At 43.0% G+C, this 13,921-nt stretch overlaps 1 protein-coding gene across 5 annotated transcripts in view; it reads right to left on the reverse strand.

The window, feature by feature from the left end:
* Nucleotides 1–13,751, reverse strand: part of FBXO38 (F-box protein 38) — a 41,732-nt gene extending 27,981 nt beyond the window's left edge. For 2 of the 5 annotated variants that reach the window (XM_075009853.1, XM_075009857.1), the window contains exons 1-6: nt 13,688–13,727; nt 13,082–13,215; nt 3,694–3,878; nt 2,009–2,142; nt 743–906; nt 103–268 (exon numbers count right to left, since the gene is read on the reverse strand). In XM_075009853.1, coding sequence (XP_074865954.1) covers nt 103–268; nt 743–906; nt 2,009–2,142; nt 3,694–3,821 — 592 coding nt within the window. In that variant the 5' untranslated portion in view covers nt 3,822–3,878; nt 13,082–13,215; nt 13,688–13,727. Of the gene's footprint in view, nt 1–102; nt 269–742; nt 908–2,008; nt 2,143–3,693; nt 3,879–13,081; nt 13,442–13,687 lie in introns of those variants that run through there. The other 3 variants (XM_075009856.1, XM_075009854.1, XM_075009858.1) reach the window with 3 other exon arrangements.
* Nucleotides 13,752–13,921: the final 170 nt, after the last annotated feature.

Below are 13,921 nucleotides of genomic sequence, written 5' to 3' on the forward strand. Positions count from 1 at the left end.
TCGGTATGTCACAGCGAAGTTCAAGATGGAACAGCACAACATAAAACAAATGTTTTATAGTCATTTGTATCTAAGATAAGTACTTCACCAATAAACTCTTACCTACTAAGTGCAACGTCTGAATTTTTGCTCCTATTGGAATTTTCAGTTTATTTTCAGGCGGGATTGGGAAAGCACCATTACGATTACGAAACTTCCCTAAAATATGAACTTGTGGCATGTATGTCCAAATGGCTTCCACCAACTCCAAATGAGAAGTCTCAACACCCTGGATAAAAATACAACAATAAGCAAAGGCAAGACTCCAATTACCATCTTAAGCAACCATATTGCTCTTAACCAAGTAAATGACTCTGTAATGCACAGAGCTTGATACAATGGACTAATTCACCTGACATTTGCAGAGTGATTTGCCTTAGAAGGTGAAGAAGTCATACGAAATTACTTAAAAAGCTTCAATGCTGTTGTAATTCATGACCTGATCTTGAGAATTGCTGAGCACTTGTAAGTTCCTTTGAAACAACTATAAGAGAATAGCACTCATCTGTAAACTATCAACTGCTTTTGTAAATGCTCACTTGAGCTGCCATGACTGCAAGGCAAAGATTAAATGCACAACACAGCAGCCTCCTACCAAGGTAGTACAACAGATGTTTATCTCAACCATCTTTTCCTCTGCAGTCTTATTAAGGATCATGTCATAACTGATTAAAGGCATTTATCTTTTGACCTGCACCCTTACCAGTAGATTTGGGCAGGCCTGCAAAGCCTCTAGTACACCAGGAATGCTGAAAGCTTCATGGCCACGAACTCTGCGCCTTTCAAGATACCTGGGGTGAAGACCATAGAGTTGCTCAATGTCTGGCATCTTCCTCAGCAATGTTAGAAAACTGGAATCAGTGAAACCTATGAGAAGGACACAAGTTTTGAGGTTTATGTGATAAACATCCAGCTATCCTGCAGTTCTCTGTGCACAGTTAAAAAAAAAAAAATCCTTAGCTCTCCAATGCCAGAAGAAGTATTAGCTGATACAGCAGGTGGTTTCTCCATATTTTGCTGGGCTTTGGTTTATATTCTTCAAGGCAAATGTCACAACAATGGGGGTACCTGAACCTCTGTTCCCTCTCAGTTCTCTCTGGCAGCACTTCCATGAACGTCATGCCTTGTACATTTATGTTACACGTGGAAGAATCACATTATTCTCTCACTCTCAGACAAGACCCTGGGTTTCAGGACCCCCTGTACGAACTGTGCTAACTCAGCAAGTCTGAGGGGGGTTGATAGTGAGAATCTGTGACCGAGATGAATCCAGTGATCAGAGAGCTTTCTTAAACCAAAGTACTGATTAGTCATAACAGCAGCAATAAAGTACAAAAGAAAATAAGGATTTTAAAACAATAAAAAGTCTCTATGCATTTATAACTCATCTTAACATCCTCCTGACAGGAACCCCCTGTAAGTTTAACTTCCCGCAAACTGCAACATCTGGAGTATTGCTCCCCTCCCTCCAAGTGCGTATCTTAAATGCAGAGCAAGTCTTACTGTTCAGAAAGTGTCTCCCTCCCACTCTTATCAAATTCAATGGGTGATCTCAACAGGGGATTGGAGGTGGGGTCTCCAACACTCCTGCACTGACTCCATGTGTTGGTAAATAGGTGACAAGTGAAGACCTTGTACTCTTTCTTACCTGTGTACAAACACCTTTTCTTGAATTACCCCATGTATTTATATAGTAAATTCCCTCAACAAATGTTTGGAGTCATAACTTGTTACACAGCTACCTCACTTCCACCACTATATTATTCAGCATGCATACAGGTGGGATTTTCAAAAACACCTAAGAGAAGAAGGCACCAACTCACACTGAACGTTAGTGAGAAAAAAGCATCTACTTCCCTTGGCTGCTTTCTAAAAACACATCCTATAGGTCTGTGTAAAAATGGGATCATAGCTCAACTCGGTCTTGTCACCACCTTAACACAATACCCAAATTAAGCGTACTACTTACCCGTGGGCATGTATTCCCACCAGCGGCCTGCGCAGAGGTCCACGACCTTCACCACTCTCAGGTACAGAGTCACTGCTTCCTTCAGCTTCCGGGAGAGGCATTCCATGCACATGATATCCTGCAGGGGAAGGTATCTTTGGGAGAAAAAGTAGCTATCTCACTATCAGGTTTTTTTCAAAGACATTAGTTCATTTTTTCCTCACACCAAAGAACATCAGGGCCATGTCTACACTAGCCCAAAACTTCGAAATGGCCATGCAAATGACCATTAGTAAACTTCGAAATGAAGCGCTGAAATACATATTCAGCGCCTCATTAGAATGCTGGCAGCTGCGGCACTTGGAAATTGCTGCGGCTCGCCACCACACGGCTCCTTTTCAAAAGGACCCGGGCAACTTTGAAATCCCTTTATTCCTAGCTGCTGTTAGGAATAAGGGGATTTCGAAGTTGCCAGGGTCCTTTTGATAAGGAGCCCTGTCTGGACGAGCCGCATGGCGGCGGGCTGCGTCAATTTCGAAGTGCCGTGGCTGCCAACATTCTAATGAGGTGCTGCATATGTATTTCAGCGCTTCATTAGTAAACTTCGAAATGGCCATTTGCATGGCCATTTCGAAGTTTTGGGCTAGTGCATACGTAGCCCTAGAGAATTAGTACATTTACCGAGCCATGCATAATACATAAAAAACATAGGTTCAAATGAGATTTTCACATATTACTATAGCAAAGCATGTAATGTGGCTAGACAGAAAGGGTAGCATTCCATCCATCAGGTAGCCAATGCATTTAAGGTGTGGGTTTTGTTTTTTTTTTGTTCCAGGGGGCCCTCTGTCGACAGACAGGGCATGCAGGACACTGCGCAGCCCTGTCTGCTGTGCTTCCAGTTAGCTGTTTTGTCAAGGAAGTGAATAGAAAGACCAATCCGCCTTGCAGTCTGAACACAATCTGTCAACAGAAGTTTTGTCAGGAGATATCTTCTGACAAAAACTTCTGTAGACAAATTGCTCTAATCTAGATGTAGCCTCAGTGGCAAGGTCAACCCTCCTTCAATATACCAATGTATGTGGTAACTAAATTTATCAGACACATTGCAGTCCACAGCTGCACACCTTAGAGCACAATCATGCCTGAAATCTGTAGTACAAGATTACAGTGCTAATAGTAAGGGATATATATATATATATATAAGCAAAACAAAGTTGTATAACACATTTTAGACCTATATCGATAAAGTACTATAAGAAGATACATTATCAATTCCAAGACAAATTATTATCTGTCACCAGCAAACTGTTTTTAATCAAACTTAACTTTCAATAAATAAATACATAAAATAAATTAGACTATTTTTTGTTCTGCTTTTTTGGTTGCTTCTACATGATAATAAGCAATTTTCATAAAAATTAGTTTTCAATGTACCTGTCCATATGGAGAGCTAACATATAGTGCAACCTATGTACTTCATTTTAACACCACGAAGGCAGAGCCTTAAAAGAAAGAAATCTCATGTATTTCCTCTGTACTACCCAGCAAAACCTTCATCACTAATGCATATTGATGACTACATTTAATTCCCATTTAACTACTGGTGATACAGCTAGTATTTTCTGAATACCCACCATTTGGATTTTATTTACAGGTACAAAAGAGGAGAGCATGGGGAGACAAAAAAAAGGACAGCTTCTTACCTAAAAATATGGCAAAGTACTTCATGTGAGAGCTGGTTCATATAATCTTTTGGCTCATCTAGTTTGGCTGTTTCAGAGCCTTCCCTGCTCGTGGAACACGGTTTCACATTTTTCCGTCGAGGCCCCATATTTGCAATGATTTTGATTAAAAAGATTAATGTTCACTTTATACAAATTCAGTGCAACTGAAAGAGAAAAGGTGAGAGGAAGGGGATGGAGTAATGAACATTAGTTCACAGAAAGACTCAACAAAACCTGTCACTAAAAATAACTCTAAAACGCATTACCCAAATGAATCAAGTTTTCAACTAAAAAGTAGAAAGTTTGTTCTGATACGATATAAATGAATCTGCCTTGTATATGAAGCTGGAAAAAATATCCAGACATATGAATGAAGACTAACTAGAAAGTTGATTTGAACCAAGGAAACCTAGTAGACTACAAGCTGGACCTCTTACATCAATGCATCAGCAGGTTTAAGTACAAATCATTTAGTTGAACCATTCTAGTCCACCATCATCTGTGGTCCAGCATAATTTTTGTTAGACAGATGTCCACTTACCATGGGTATGGCTAAGTTTCCCACAATCCCATAAACTTTGATTACACCAGCAGTCCTGGCTCTCAGTGTTCTGTGCTATTACCTAACTTTGGCTTCCGTGATCACAGGATTCTGTTTCAAGAAGAATGGCTGACAGCTAAGCAGAGAGGGAGTTCACTTATCTAGGAAGGGTAAGAGAGTATTTGGATACAAACTGGCTAACTTAGTGAGAAGGATTTTAAACTAGGTTTGAAGCCTACAAGTAAGTGAAAACTATGGAGACCTGGAAGATAGGTCAGAAATTTGAGGGAGCATGCGCTATAAGATAAAGGAACAACAAGGCAGAATTGGGGGGGTAAAAATCAAATCAGTATCTAAGCAGTCTATACAAATGAAAAAATTGGGAATACACAGGAAGAACCTGAAATACTAGTAAGTAAACACAAATATAACAATTGGTATCACAAAGACCTGGTGGACTACTGGTATAGAAGGGCACAATTTGGTCAGGAAGGTTAGGCAGGACAAAAAGGGAGGTGTTGCCTTATATATTAAAAATGTGCATACTTGGACTGAGGTTGAGTTGGACATAGGAGACAGACTTGTTGAGAATCTCTGGGTATGGATAAAAGGGTAAAAAACAAGGGAGATGTAGGGGTCTACTACAGATCACCTAAGCAGGAAGAAGAGGTGTATGAGGCTTTTTTTAAACAACTAACAAAATAATCCAAATCACAGAACTTGGTAGTGATGGGGGACTTCAGCTATCCAGACATCTGCCAGGAAAAGAACACAGCAAGACAAAAATTATCAAACAAGTTCTCGGAATGCATTGGAGACCATTTTTTTAATTTCAGAAGGTGGAAAACGCTACTGGGGGAAAAGCTGTTTTAGGTTTGATTGTAGTAAATTGGGGAACTGGTTGAGAATTTGAAAAGTGGAAGGCAGCTAAGGTGAAAGTGATCATGAAATGATAAGAGTTCATGATCCTAAGGGGTGGTAGAAGGGAGAACACCAAAATAAAAGCAATGGTTTTCAGGAAGGCAGACTTTAGTAAACTCGGAGAGTTGGTAGGTGAGGTCCCATGGAAAGCAATACCACGAGGACAAACAACTGAGGACAGCTGGCAGTTTTTCAAAAGGGACATTACTCAGGGCACTAGAGCAAACCACTCTTCTGACTAGAAAAGACAGAGTGGCAAGAGAGCAGCTTGGCTTCACCAGAGGATCTTGAATGACCAAACATCAAAAAGGAATTGTATAAAAAGTGGAAACTAGGTCAAAGGACAAGGGAGGGATATAAACAAATAGCACAGGAATGTAGTGGCAAAATTAAAAAGGCAAAAAACACAAGACAAGCTCAGTCTAGCTTGAGACATAAAGGGAAACAAAACATTTTACAAGTATATTAGAAACAAGATGACAACCAAGGACAAGACAGGCCTGTTGCTCAAGGAAAAGGGAGAAACAATAACAGAAAATGTGAAAATGGGAGAGGTACTTTATTACTACTTTTTATTTCAATCTTCACCAACAAGGTTGATGGAAACTGGATGCCTAAAATAGTGAATGCTAATGGAGAGGGGTAGGGCAAAAAGTTAAAAGAGAAAGAAAAAGCTAAAGACTACTTTAAAAAGTTAGATGTCTTCAAATCTCCAGGGCCTGATGAACTGCATCTTAGAATACTCAAGGAGCTGACAGGAATTGTCCAAGACACTAGCTGTCATCTTGGAAAAGTCATGGATGTCAGGAGCTGTTCCAGAAGACAAGGCAAATATAGTGGTAATCTATAAAAAGTGAAATAAGGGAAATAAGCTGACAGAGCATCATCTTAACTTCAGTGCCAGGAAAGATGATGGAACAAATAATTAAGCAAACATCTGGAAAATAATGACGTAATAGGTAACTGTCAGCAAGGATCTGTCAAGAACAAATCATGTCAAACCAACTTGATAGCTTTCTTTGATAGGATAACAAGCCTTGTGGATAAAGAGAAAGAGATGGATGCAGACTTTAATAATGTATCACATGACCTTCTTATCAGGGAAATGCAATCTAGATGGGGCTACTATCAGATGGGTGCATAACTTTTGGATAACTGTTCACAGAGGGTGTGTCTACATCAACACCCTTCTTCGAAGGGGGAATGGTAATCAGCCCAACTGGGAAACAATAATGAGGTGCAAAACTTTTAGGTGTAAGGGCACTTCGAAGTTCCACGGGTACTTTGAAATGCCCACGGCTACATGGCCTGCTGGCACTTCGAAGCTGCTAACTTTGAAGTTGCCGTGGTGAAAATTAGCCTTATGAGGGGCTATAGATGCATTGCAGCACCTCATTATTATTCCCCGCTCACGCTCATTACCAAGCTCCCTTCGAAGAAGGGGGCTAGTGTTGATGCAGCCAGAGAGTAGTTATTAATGATTCACAGTCATGCTGGAAGGGAATAACAAATGGGGTTCCACAGTTGTCAGCTTTGGGGCCAGTTCTGTTCAATATCTTCAACAATGATTTAGATGTCATAAGGAGTATGCTTATTAAGGTGGCAGATTATACCAAGCCAGGTGGAGTGGCAAGTGCTTTGGCAAATAGGATCAGAATTCAAAATGATCTGGACAAACTGGAGAAATGACCTGAGGAAAACAGAATGAAATTCAACAAGCACAAATGCAAACTGCTGCACTCAGGGAGGAACAATCTGTTTCACACATACAAAATGGGAAGTGACTCCAGAGGATGGTGAACTGCAGAAAGGGATCTAGGGTTCATAATAGACCACAAGCTGAGTATGAGCCAACAGTGTGACACTGCTGCAAAAAAAAAACAAACGTGATTCTGGGATGCATTAATAGCAAAACACAAGAATTCTAATTCTTCCAGTCTACTCTGCACCGATTAGGCTGATTAGTATTTTGTCAAGTACTGGGCATCACATATTAGGAAAGATGTGGGAAAATTGGAGAGGTTCCAAAGAAGATCAACTAAAATGATCAAAGGTCTAGAAAATCTGACCTATGAAAGAAGATTAAAAAAATTGGGTTTGTTTTGTTTAGAAAAGAGAAGGCTGAGAGGAGACAAGATAGCAGCTTTCAAGTACCTAAAAGGGTATTGGTGTTACAAGGAGGGAGAAAAATTATTCTCCTCAGCCTCCGACGATAAGACAAGAAGCAATAGGCTTAAATTGCACCAAAGGAGGTTTAGGTTGGACATTAGGAACAGGTTAGATAGATGTCTATCAGGGATGGTTTAGACAGTACTTGGTCCCACAATGAGGGCAGGGGGCTGGATTCAATGGCCTCTCAAGGTCCCTTCCAATCCTAGTATTCTATGATTAGGAAAAAATTCCTGCCAGGGTAGTTTAGTACTGGAACGAATTGTCTAGGATGGTTGTAGAATCACCATCTTTAGAAATATTTAAAACCAGGTTGGATAAATATCTAACAGGGATGATACAGATGTTGTTTGGTCTTGCAGTAAGTGTAAGGGACTAGACTTAATGACCTTTTGAGGTCCCTTCCAGTGCTAGCATTCTGATTCTAATTCAAATTCATGGGTGAGCAAACTTTTAGGCTAGGCCCAACTTTTCATCCCTGCAATTAGCAGGGCCACCCCAACCTGTTCGGAAGTGAGCAGCAGTCTCCTGGAAATCACACACCATGAGCCCCTGGGTATATCTCTCCCCAACCCTGCTGCTGCCTTGTGCCTCCAGGTACATCCATCCCCTGAGACTGATGCGAATGCCCTATGCTCCCAGGTATGTCACCTCCCCCGACTCCCTTTGGTGTAGCTACCCTGTGCCAAGTGACACACTGCGCTTTCTTGGCGACAGTGGGGGTGAGGGGTGCAGCAGAATACAAGGAGACCCTAACCACACTGCTCCCCGTCACGAATTTTTGTGCAGCGCATTTTGTATGCCCCTGCTCTAACTTATGCCTAAATGTCTTCTAAGAGCCCAGGAAGCAGTAGTTATACCAAACAATTGCATTAAAAACTGACAAATCAAATACATGAACTGAAGGAGCGGGGTGAGAGGCAGTGGATGTAAAGTGCCTTGCCTGAGGTCATTATGAATATCAAAGGAAGGGAAGCAGTCCTTGTAATAAGTATCAGAGGAGTAGCTGAGTTAGTCTATCTTCAAAGACAACAAGAAGTCCTGTGGCACCTTACAGACTAGCAGATATTTTGGAGCATAAGCTTTCGTGGACAAAGACCCACTTTGTCAGATGCTGGCGACAGTTGTTGTCTTTGTTCGTACCAAGAGTTAATGTGTCAAATTTTAATATGAAACCCAGTTCACAAATCGCCCTATGTAATCTGTTTTTAAAGTCTCTCTGTTGTAGGACACATTCTCAGGTCTTTAACTCCATTGAAATGCTGACTGACCAGCTTGTGTACACTGGGATTTCTGATGTCTGCTTTGTGTCCATTCATTCTTTGGTGAAGTGTTTGCCCAGTTTGTCCAACGTACATTGCAGAGGGGCATTATTTGCCCCTCCTTCAGTTCATATATTTGTCAGTTTTTATTGCAATTTTTTTGGACCTCTGTGCTATATCTGGGTTTGGACTGGAAATTATATAGAGCTGAAGAAGTGGATCTGTCCCACAAAAGCTAATTGCCCAATAAGCCATTTTGTTAGTCTTTAAAGTGCTATATGACTGCTGTTTTGTTTCGTTAAAATTTGCTTATGATTAAAATGCCGGTTATTTGAGAGTTCCGGCTGATAGAAGGCCGGATTATATATTGAGAGTCTGTCAGTGCTACATTTTTTTTAAGAATGCCTCTTAAACTGTAAGAGCTACAACAATGAAATTTGGTATACAGCTTCCTCTTACCTTCACTTAAACCAAGGTCGGGGTTTGGCTGTGGCCGGAAAGTGGGAATGCCTGAAATCCTAGGATTTCCCAAAAAATGGAAAGGGAGGAGCACTGGCAGGAAGACATACTTCAGACTCACCACCGAGGGCAGCAAGTGCAAGGAACAGCAGTACTGAAGAGTGAGCATTGAAGGAGCCACAGCAGGGAAACAGTGGCCACAGGGCTATCAGCCCTGCCAAGAGATAAACAGCCGCTCTATCCCAACTCCATCACCCTGGTGCTCAGCCACAGCTCTGCCCATAGGGAGTCCTGCTGCAGCCTGCCCCAACCCCTGCATTCAACTAGCACCCCTCCAAAATGCTGCAGCCACAAATCCCAGACCTGGCCCCTCTCAAAGCTCATGCCAGGCCTGGGAAAAATCGCCGCAGCCACAAGCCACGACCCCCTAGCTGCTCCCCCTGGTGCCACAGAAAAATAGCCCTGTCCCCACTCCACCATTGCCACTGTGCCAGGGAAAAAAGTCCCATCCCCACCCCCCACTACTGTACCAGGGCTGGGGAAGAGAGTCCCATGCGCAGCCCCTTCCCCCACAAACCACTCTCACTGGAGCTGGAGAAAAGAACCACAGCCCCTGCTCCCATCTTCCGCTCTCCCTGGAGCTGGGGAAAGGCACCATGGCGCTGGTCTTGACCCTAGTTCATGCAGTGGCAGCAGAAGTAGAGACCCCAGGAAGGAGCTCAGCACCAGCCTCCCCGCACCACCCCCGGAGCTATAGCTGGGCAACAGAAGCTATCCAGGCCTAGTCCTCCCTGCCAGAGATGCTGGGTCAGGAACCACAACCTGGACCCACATGAGGAGATGCCTGGGCTGGACAGTGCAGCCATGCACACACACAGGGCCCCATGGACCACCTCCACTGCTATGGCTTTCCTGGCAAGCCCCTGCCCTACACCCCCTGCCCTGACCCCCCCCCATTCTCCCACACTGCACCCTCAGCGCTCACTCCACTACCATCAACCCCCACCCTAACCCCCCTCAACAAAATCCTTGCTGTGATGTCTTCACTTCTATCCTCTGCCCTGACTTTCCCACCCACCCACCAAACCTGCTGCCCTCATCCCCTCTACACTCACACCAACCCCACCCTTTCCACTAAGCTCCCCACCCTCCCAGGCCCTGCACTCCTCAACCATCACCCCCTGGCCACAGCCCACCATCACACCCAACTGCTCTTCTAAGCCTCCCTCGTACAAAAAACCCTCAGCCCCATGCCCTCACTCTACCACACTCCACCCCTGCCCTGTGCTGCTGACACACCATAATCCCAGCTGTGACATCTACACTTCCATGCCCTACCCAGACTCTCAACTCATACCACAAGCTGTGCTGTAAGTCACCACCACGCTGCCCTCACTACAGCACCCCCACTACCTGTCCTGAGCCCCCCCATGTCCAAACCCCTGCCCTGACTTCACTCCCCACCCGCTATCAGCCCTGCTACACAGACCCTCTGCCCTTACACCTTACCCTATGCCCTCAATGCAGCACCCTTAACCCCCTGCCCTGATACCCCCACAACTCTCCCAGTCCTTTGCTCTCACTCCCACGCCACCCCCTTTATGTCAGCCCTCCCACAACCCAACACTCACCTACCCCGCTATTTATTCTAGAACAAGACAGAATGTTGCAAATGTTGTCTACCAACAAGTTCTATGGAATCTTTCAATCACCCTGATTTGTATAAACACAAGCTTTTTTCCCCTTCATTTTCTAAAAATACAATATTTACACAAACAACATACATTTTCCTTTTATTCTGCAAACAGAAAAAAATAAAGTAAACCTTCCTTCACTTACATACCCAAGAAATGCATGGGTCATTTGCTAGTACTCTATACATTATCAATGTTCTATAGGTCATCCTTTAAATACATTGCATTTCCATTGCGATTCTAGGAATAGCCACAATACAAACAGCACATTCCATGGTTTCCACATATTCCTTAAATACTCATGGTCTTCAGCTGCTCATAACCAGTTCATTTAACTGATTTTGGTTAAACAGTGGATAAAGGAGAATATGTTTTTTTTAAAAAAAGGACTGAAGGGTACAGAACTGACAAATTGTCATAACTGAAATAAGGAAATGTCAAAAGCAGGCTGATGGGCATATATAGATCAATTCACAACAGATTAGAGAAAAAAATGTGTTTACCAAATGCAAGTTTTGCATCAAACAGAAAAAACTGAAAGTATTATGAACTTCACTGAGATGGAATGATGGAAAAAGCTTTTACTGGACAGGTAGTTTGTCAGCATTTGAAATTTTGAAATCATACAACACACACAATGGTTATACCACTCCCTTATCCCCTCATACCAGTTACAATATATTCAATTGAAATACTATAGCATTGTTAAAGTGCACAAGACCAACAGTGAAATTGAGTAGAAACTACCCATAAACAAACATGAATGTATTCTGTGTATTTTGCTCAATCTGGTAGATTATTGCATGTAGTAAATACATAACAACCAAGGAAGCTTAGGTTTATAAAACAGATCACATTAACAGTAAGATTATTTGCAACAAATCTATTTTAACTGTGTGATTTTTAATATGATAGGTTCCATTTTTAAACTATAAGACCACAGCATTGTTCCCACAGGGGCCCACAAAATTACATAATCTTTAGACTTCCATGAAAACAAGATGATTGAGGCAAACTAAATATTTATTACCAACAAACAGCAAAGAACAAGATCCCAAGGAGCAACCAGCACATCTTCAAGACATGAGTTCCCAACCAGAATCCAGAGACACTGAGGGACTTTGGTATGGATTGTATAAATTGGTAATTAAGTTTCTCTAGGCTACCTGGATTCCAAATGAATTCCACCATACTCTTCTAATTGGGACAGACATCAGCAGAGAATGGAAAATGTTTTAGGTTTATGCAGAGATTAACATATTCCAAGATACAAAGTGTCAAATTAACACATGAAAAGGAAGATTTAAGCCAAAAACGTAGATGGTAAGTTTGTAGTTTGAATTTGGATAGGAAAACAAAGAAGAGCTCCAGAGAACAATAAAAACTGCTCCCACCTGTGGGGAGTCCAGTGCAGAAAACCTGAAGATATGAGTTAATCTACCTGAGCTTTTCTCTGCTGATAACTGGATTTTGCATTAGCTCTTCAGATTTCATCACTGAGACAGAACAAAATCTGTTCATCTAGAACCCATGTAGCTGTTTTACACTTGTGTGGGGCACCTGGCAGTGACTGTGGGAATAAGTCCCCACGTATAAGCTTTTAAAACTAACATACCCTCAAGACTTTAGTTCCATTGTTTTAAAACAACCAACTCCTCAAACAATCCATACATATTCACTTGATATTTAAACAAAACAGGAAGGAAATGCAGAGCATTTTATTCTTAATTTAATGGATTTAAAGTAAAAAAGTAAATGATTCTACATGAACAATGATTTGATGTTTCATATTCTCATTTAGTGACTTGTGTGTTCAAGCAGATGGGTTTAAAAAAAAAAAACCCTCCTGTTTTGATTTGTAACAACTAGAGCTGTTCTCTTAACTTCCTTGGAAAATAAACTACGTGCTTTTTAAAAAATAACAACAAATGTAGACTTGGTGAGCTCGCAATTCTGATGAAAGCTCGCAAAGCAGAAAACAGCCCTGCTCTAGTCTGAGTATTGTGAAACTTGGTTTTAATTAGTAAACATACCAGCAGTACAGGGATAATTTAAAGGGAATCACTCCAGACAATCACATGCTGTAGATTATGATGTTCCTGATGTCAGGTAATGGGATCCTAAAGAACATCTACATGTTTTTGTTCAGTACAATAGACAAAAAAGCAATGTAAGATAGATAATAACCAACCATTTTCTACTATATCTGATAATAATCACATTAAATGTGCCTGTTGCTTGAGGATGAGGGGGGCAGGGGGCAAAAGAGAGGGAAAAGAAAGAAATGTTCTCCAGTAACTTCTTATCTGCAGTGAGCTTACTTTTCTATCACATTCTGCGCCTGAGACAAGTGATTTTTTCCACCTTTTCCAAGTGGCCCTTTCAAGGAGGTCGCACTATTATGTCAAGCACGTATTACAGCGCGAAGATACGTTCGTCAAGCTTCACCCCGTTTCTTTAAAATAAAAAAGGAGGAGAAGGGGAAGGGTAATTAGAGAGCACCTCCGCCTGGCGTGGGCTGGGAATGAGAAGACAGAGCCTGGCACCCAGAGCAGGATCTTCCAGGGCAGCCTCAAGCACTGACAGCAGAGTACGCGCAAGCGAGGCGACAGGAAAGCAAACCTCAAAGAAGTGAGGAGGCGACGAGAGAGACGCTCCCCGTAGACGGCAGAAGGACCCACCCAGCCAGGTGAAAGTCACCCCGGCTCCCCAGGCCGCCGCAGATGGAAAGGTCCCTCCAGCCCCAGTGCCGGGGACAGGCCCTAGCGAGAGGTGAATCAGGCAACCCCCCAACAACGGCCATCTCTGCCCAGGCCCCGCTCGGCGCCCCCTTTCAACAGCCAGGCCGGGTGGCTCCCCCGTGCCCAGAAGCGCGTGTAAGGAAAGCCGGAGCAACCACCCCGTAACTCTAAGCCGCCGCCCCTTACCTAGCCGCCAGTGCCGCCTGTTATTGTGGCTACGGGGGGAGGGATAACCCCGGTGACACGTCCGGTCCCCCGGAGCTTCCGCTTCCGCTAGCGTCGTTCGTGCTTCCGGTCTCTGCGGCTAGAAGTGGGGAAGTCAACCAGCTGGGCGGCCCTTCTGAAACCGCCATCTTGGATGCGGCCCTTCGGTCCAATTGCAACGGTCGCGCCAGTTGCCGCCATCTTGGTTGTGGCCTT

The sequence above is a fragment of the Carettochelys insculpta genome, chromosome 15 (assembly GCF_033958435.1).
Source record: "Carettochelys insculpta isolate YL-2023 chromosome 15, ASM3395843v1, whole genome shotgun sequence".
Lineage (NCBI taxonomy): Eukaryota > Metazoa > Chordata > Testudines > Carettochelyidae > Carettochelys > Carettochelys insculpta.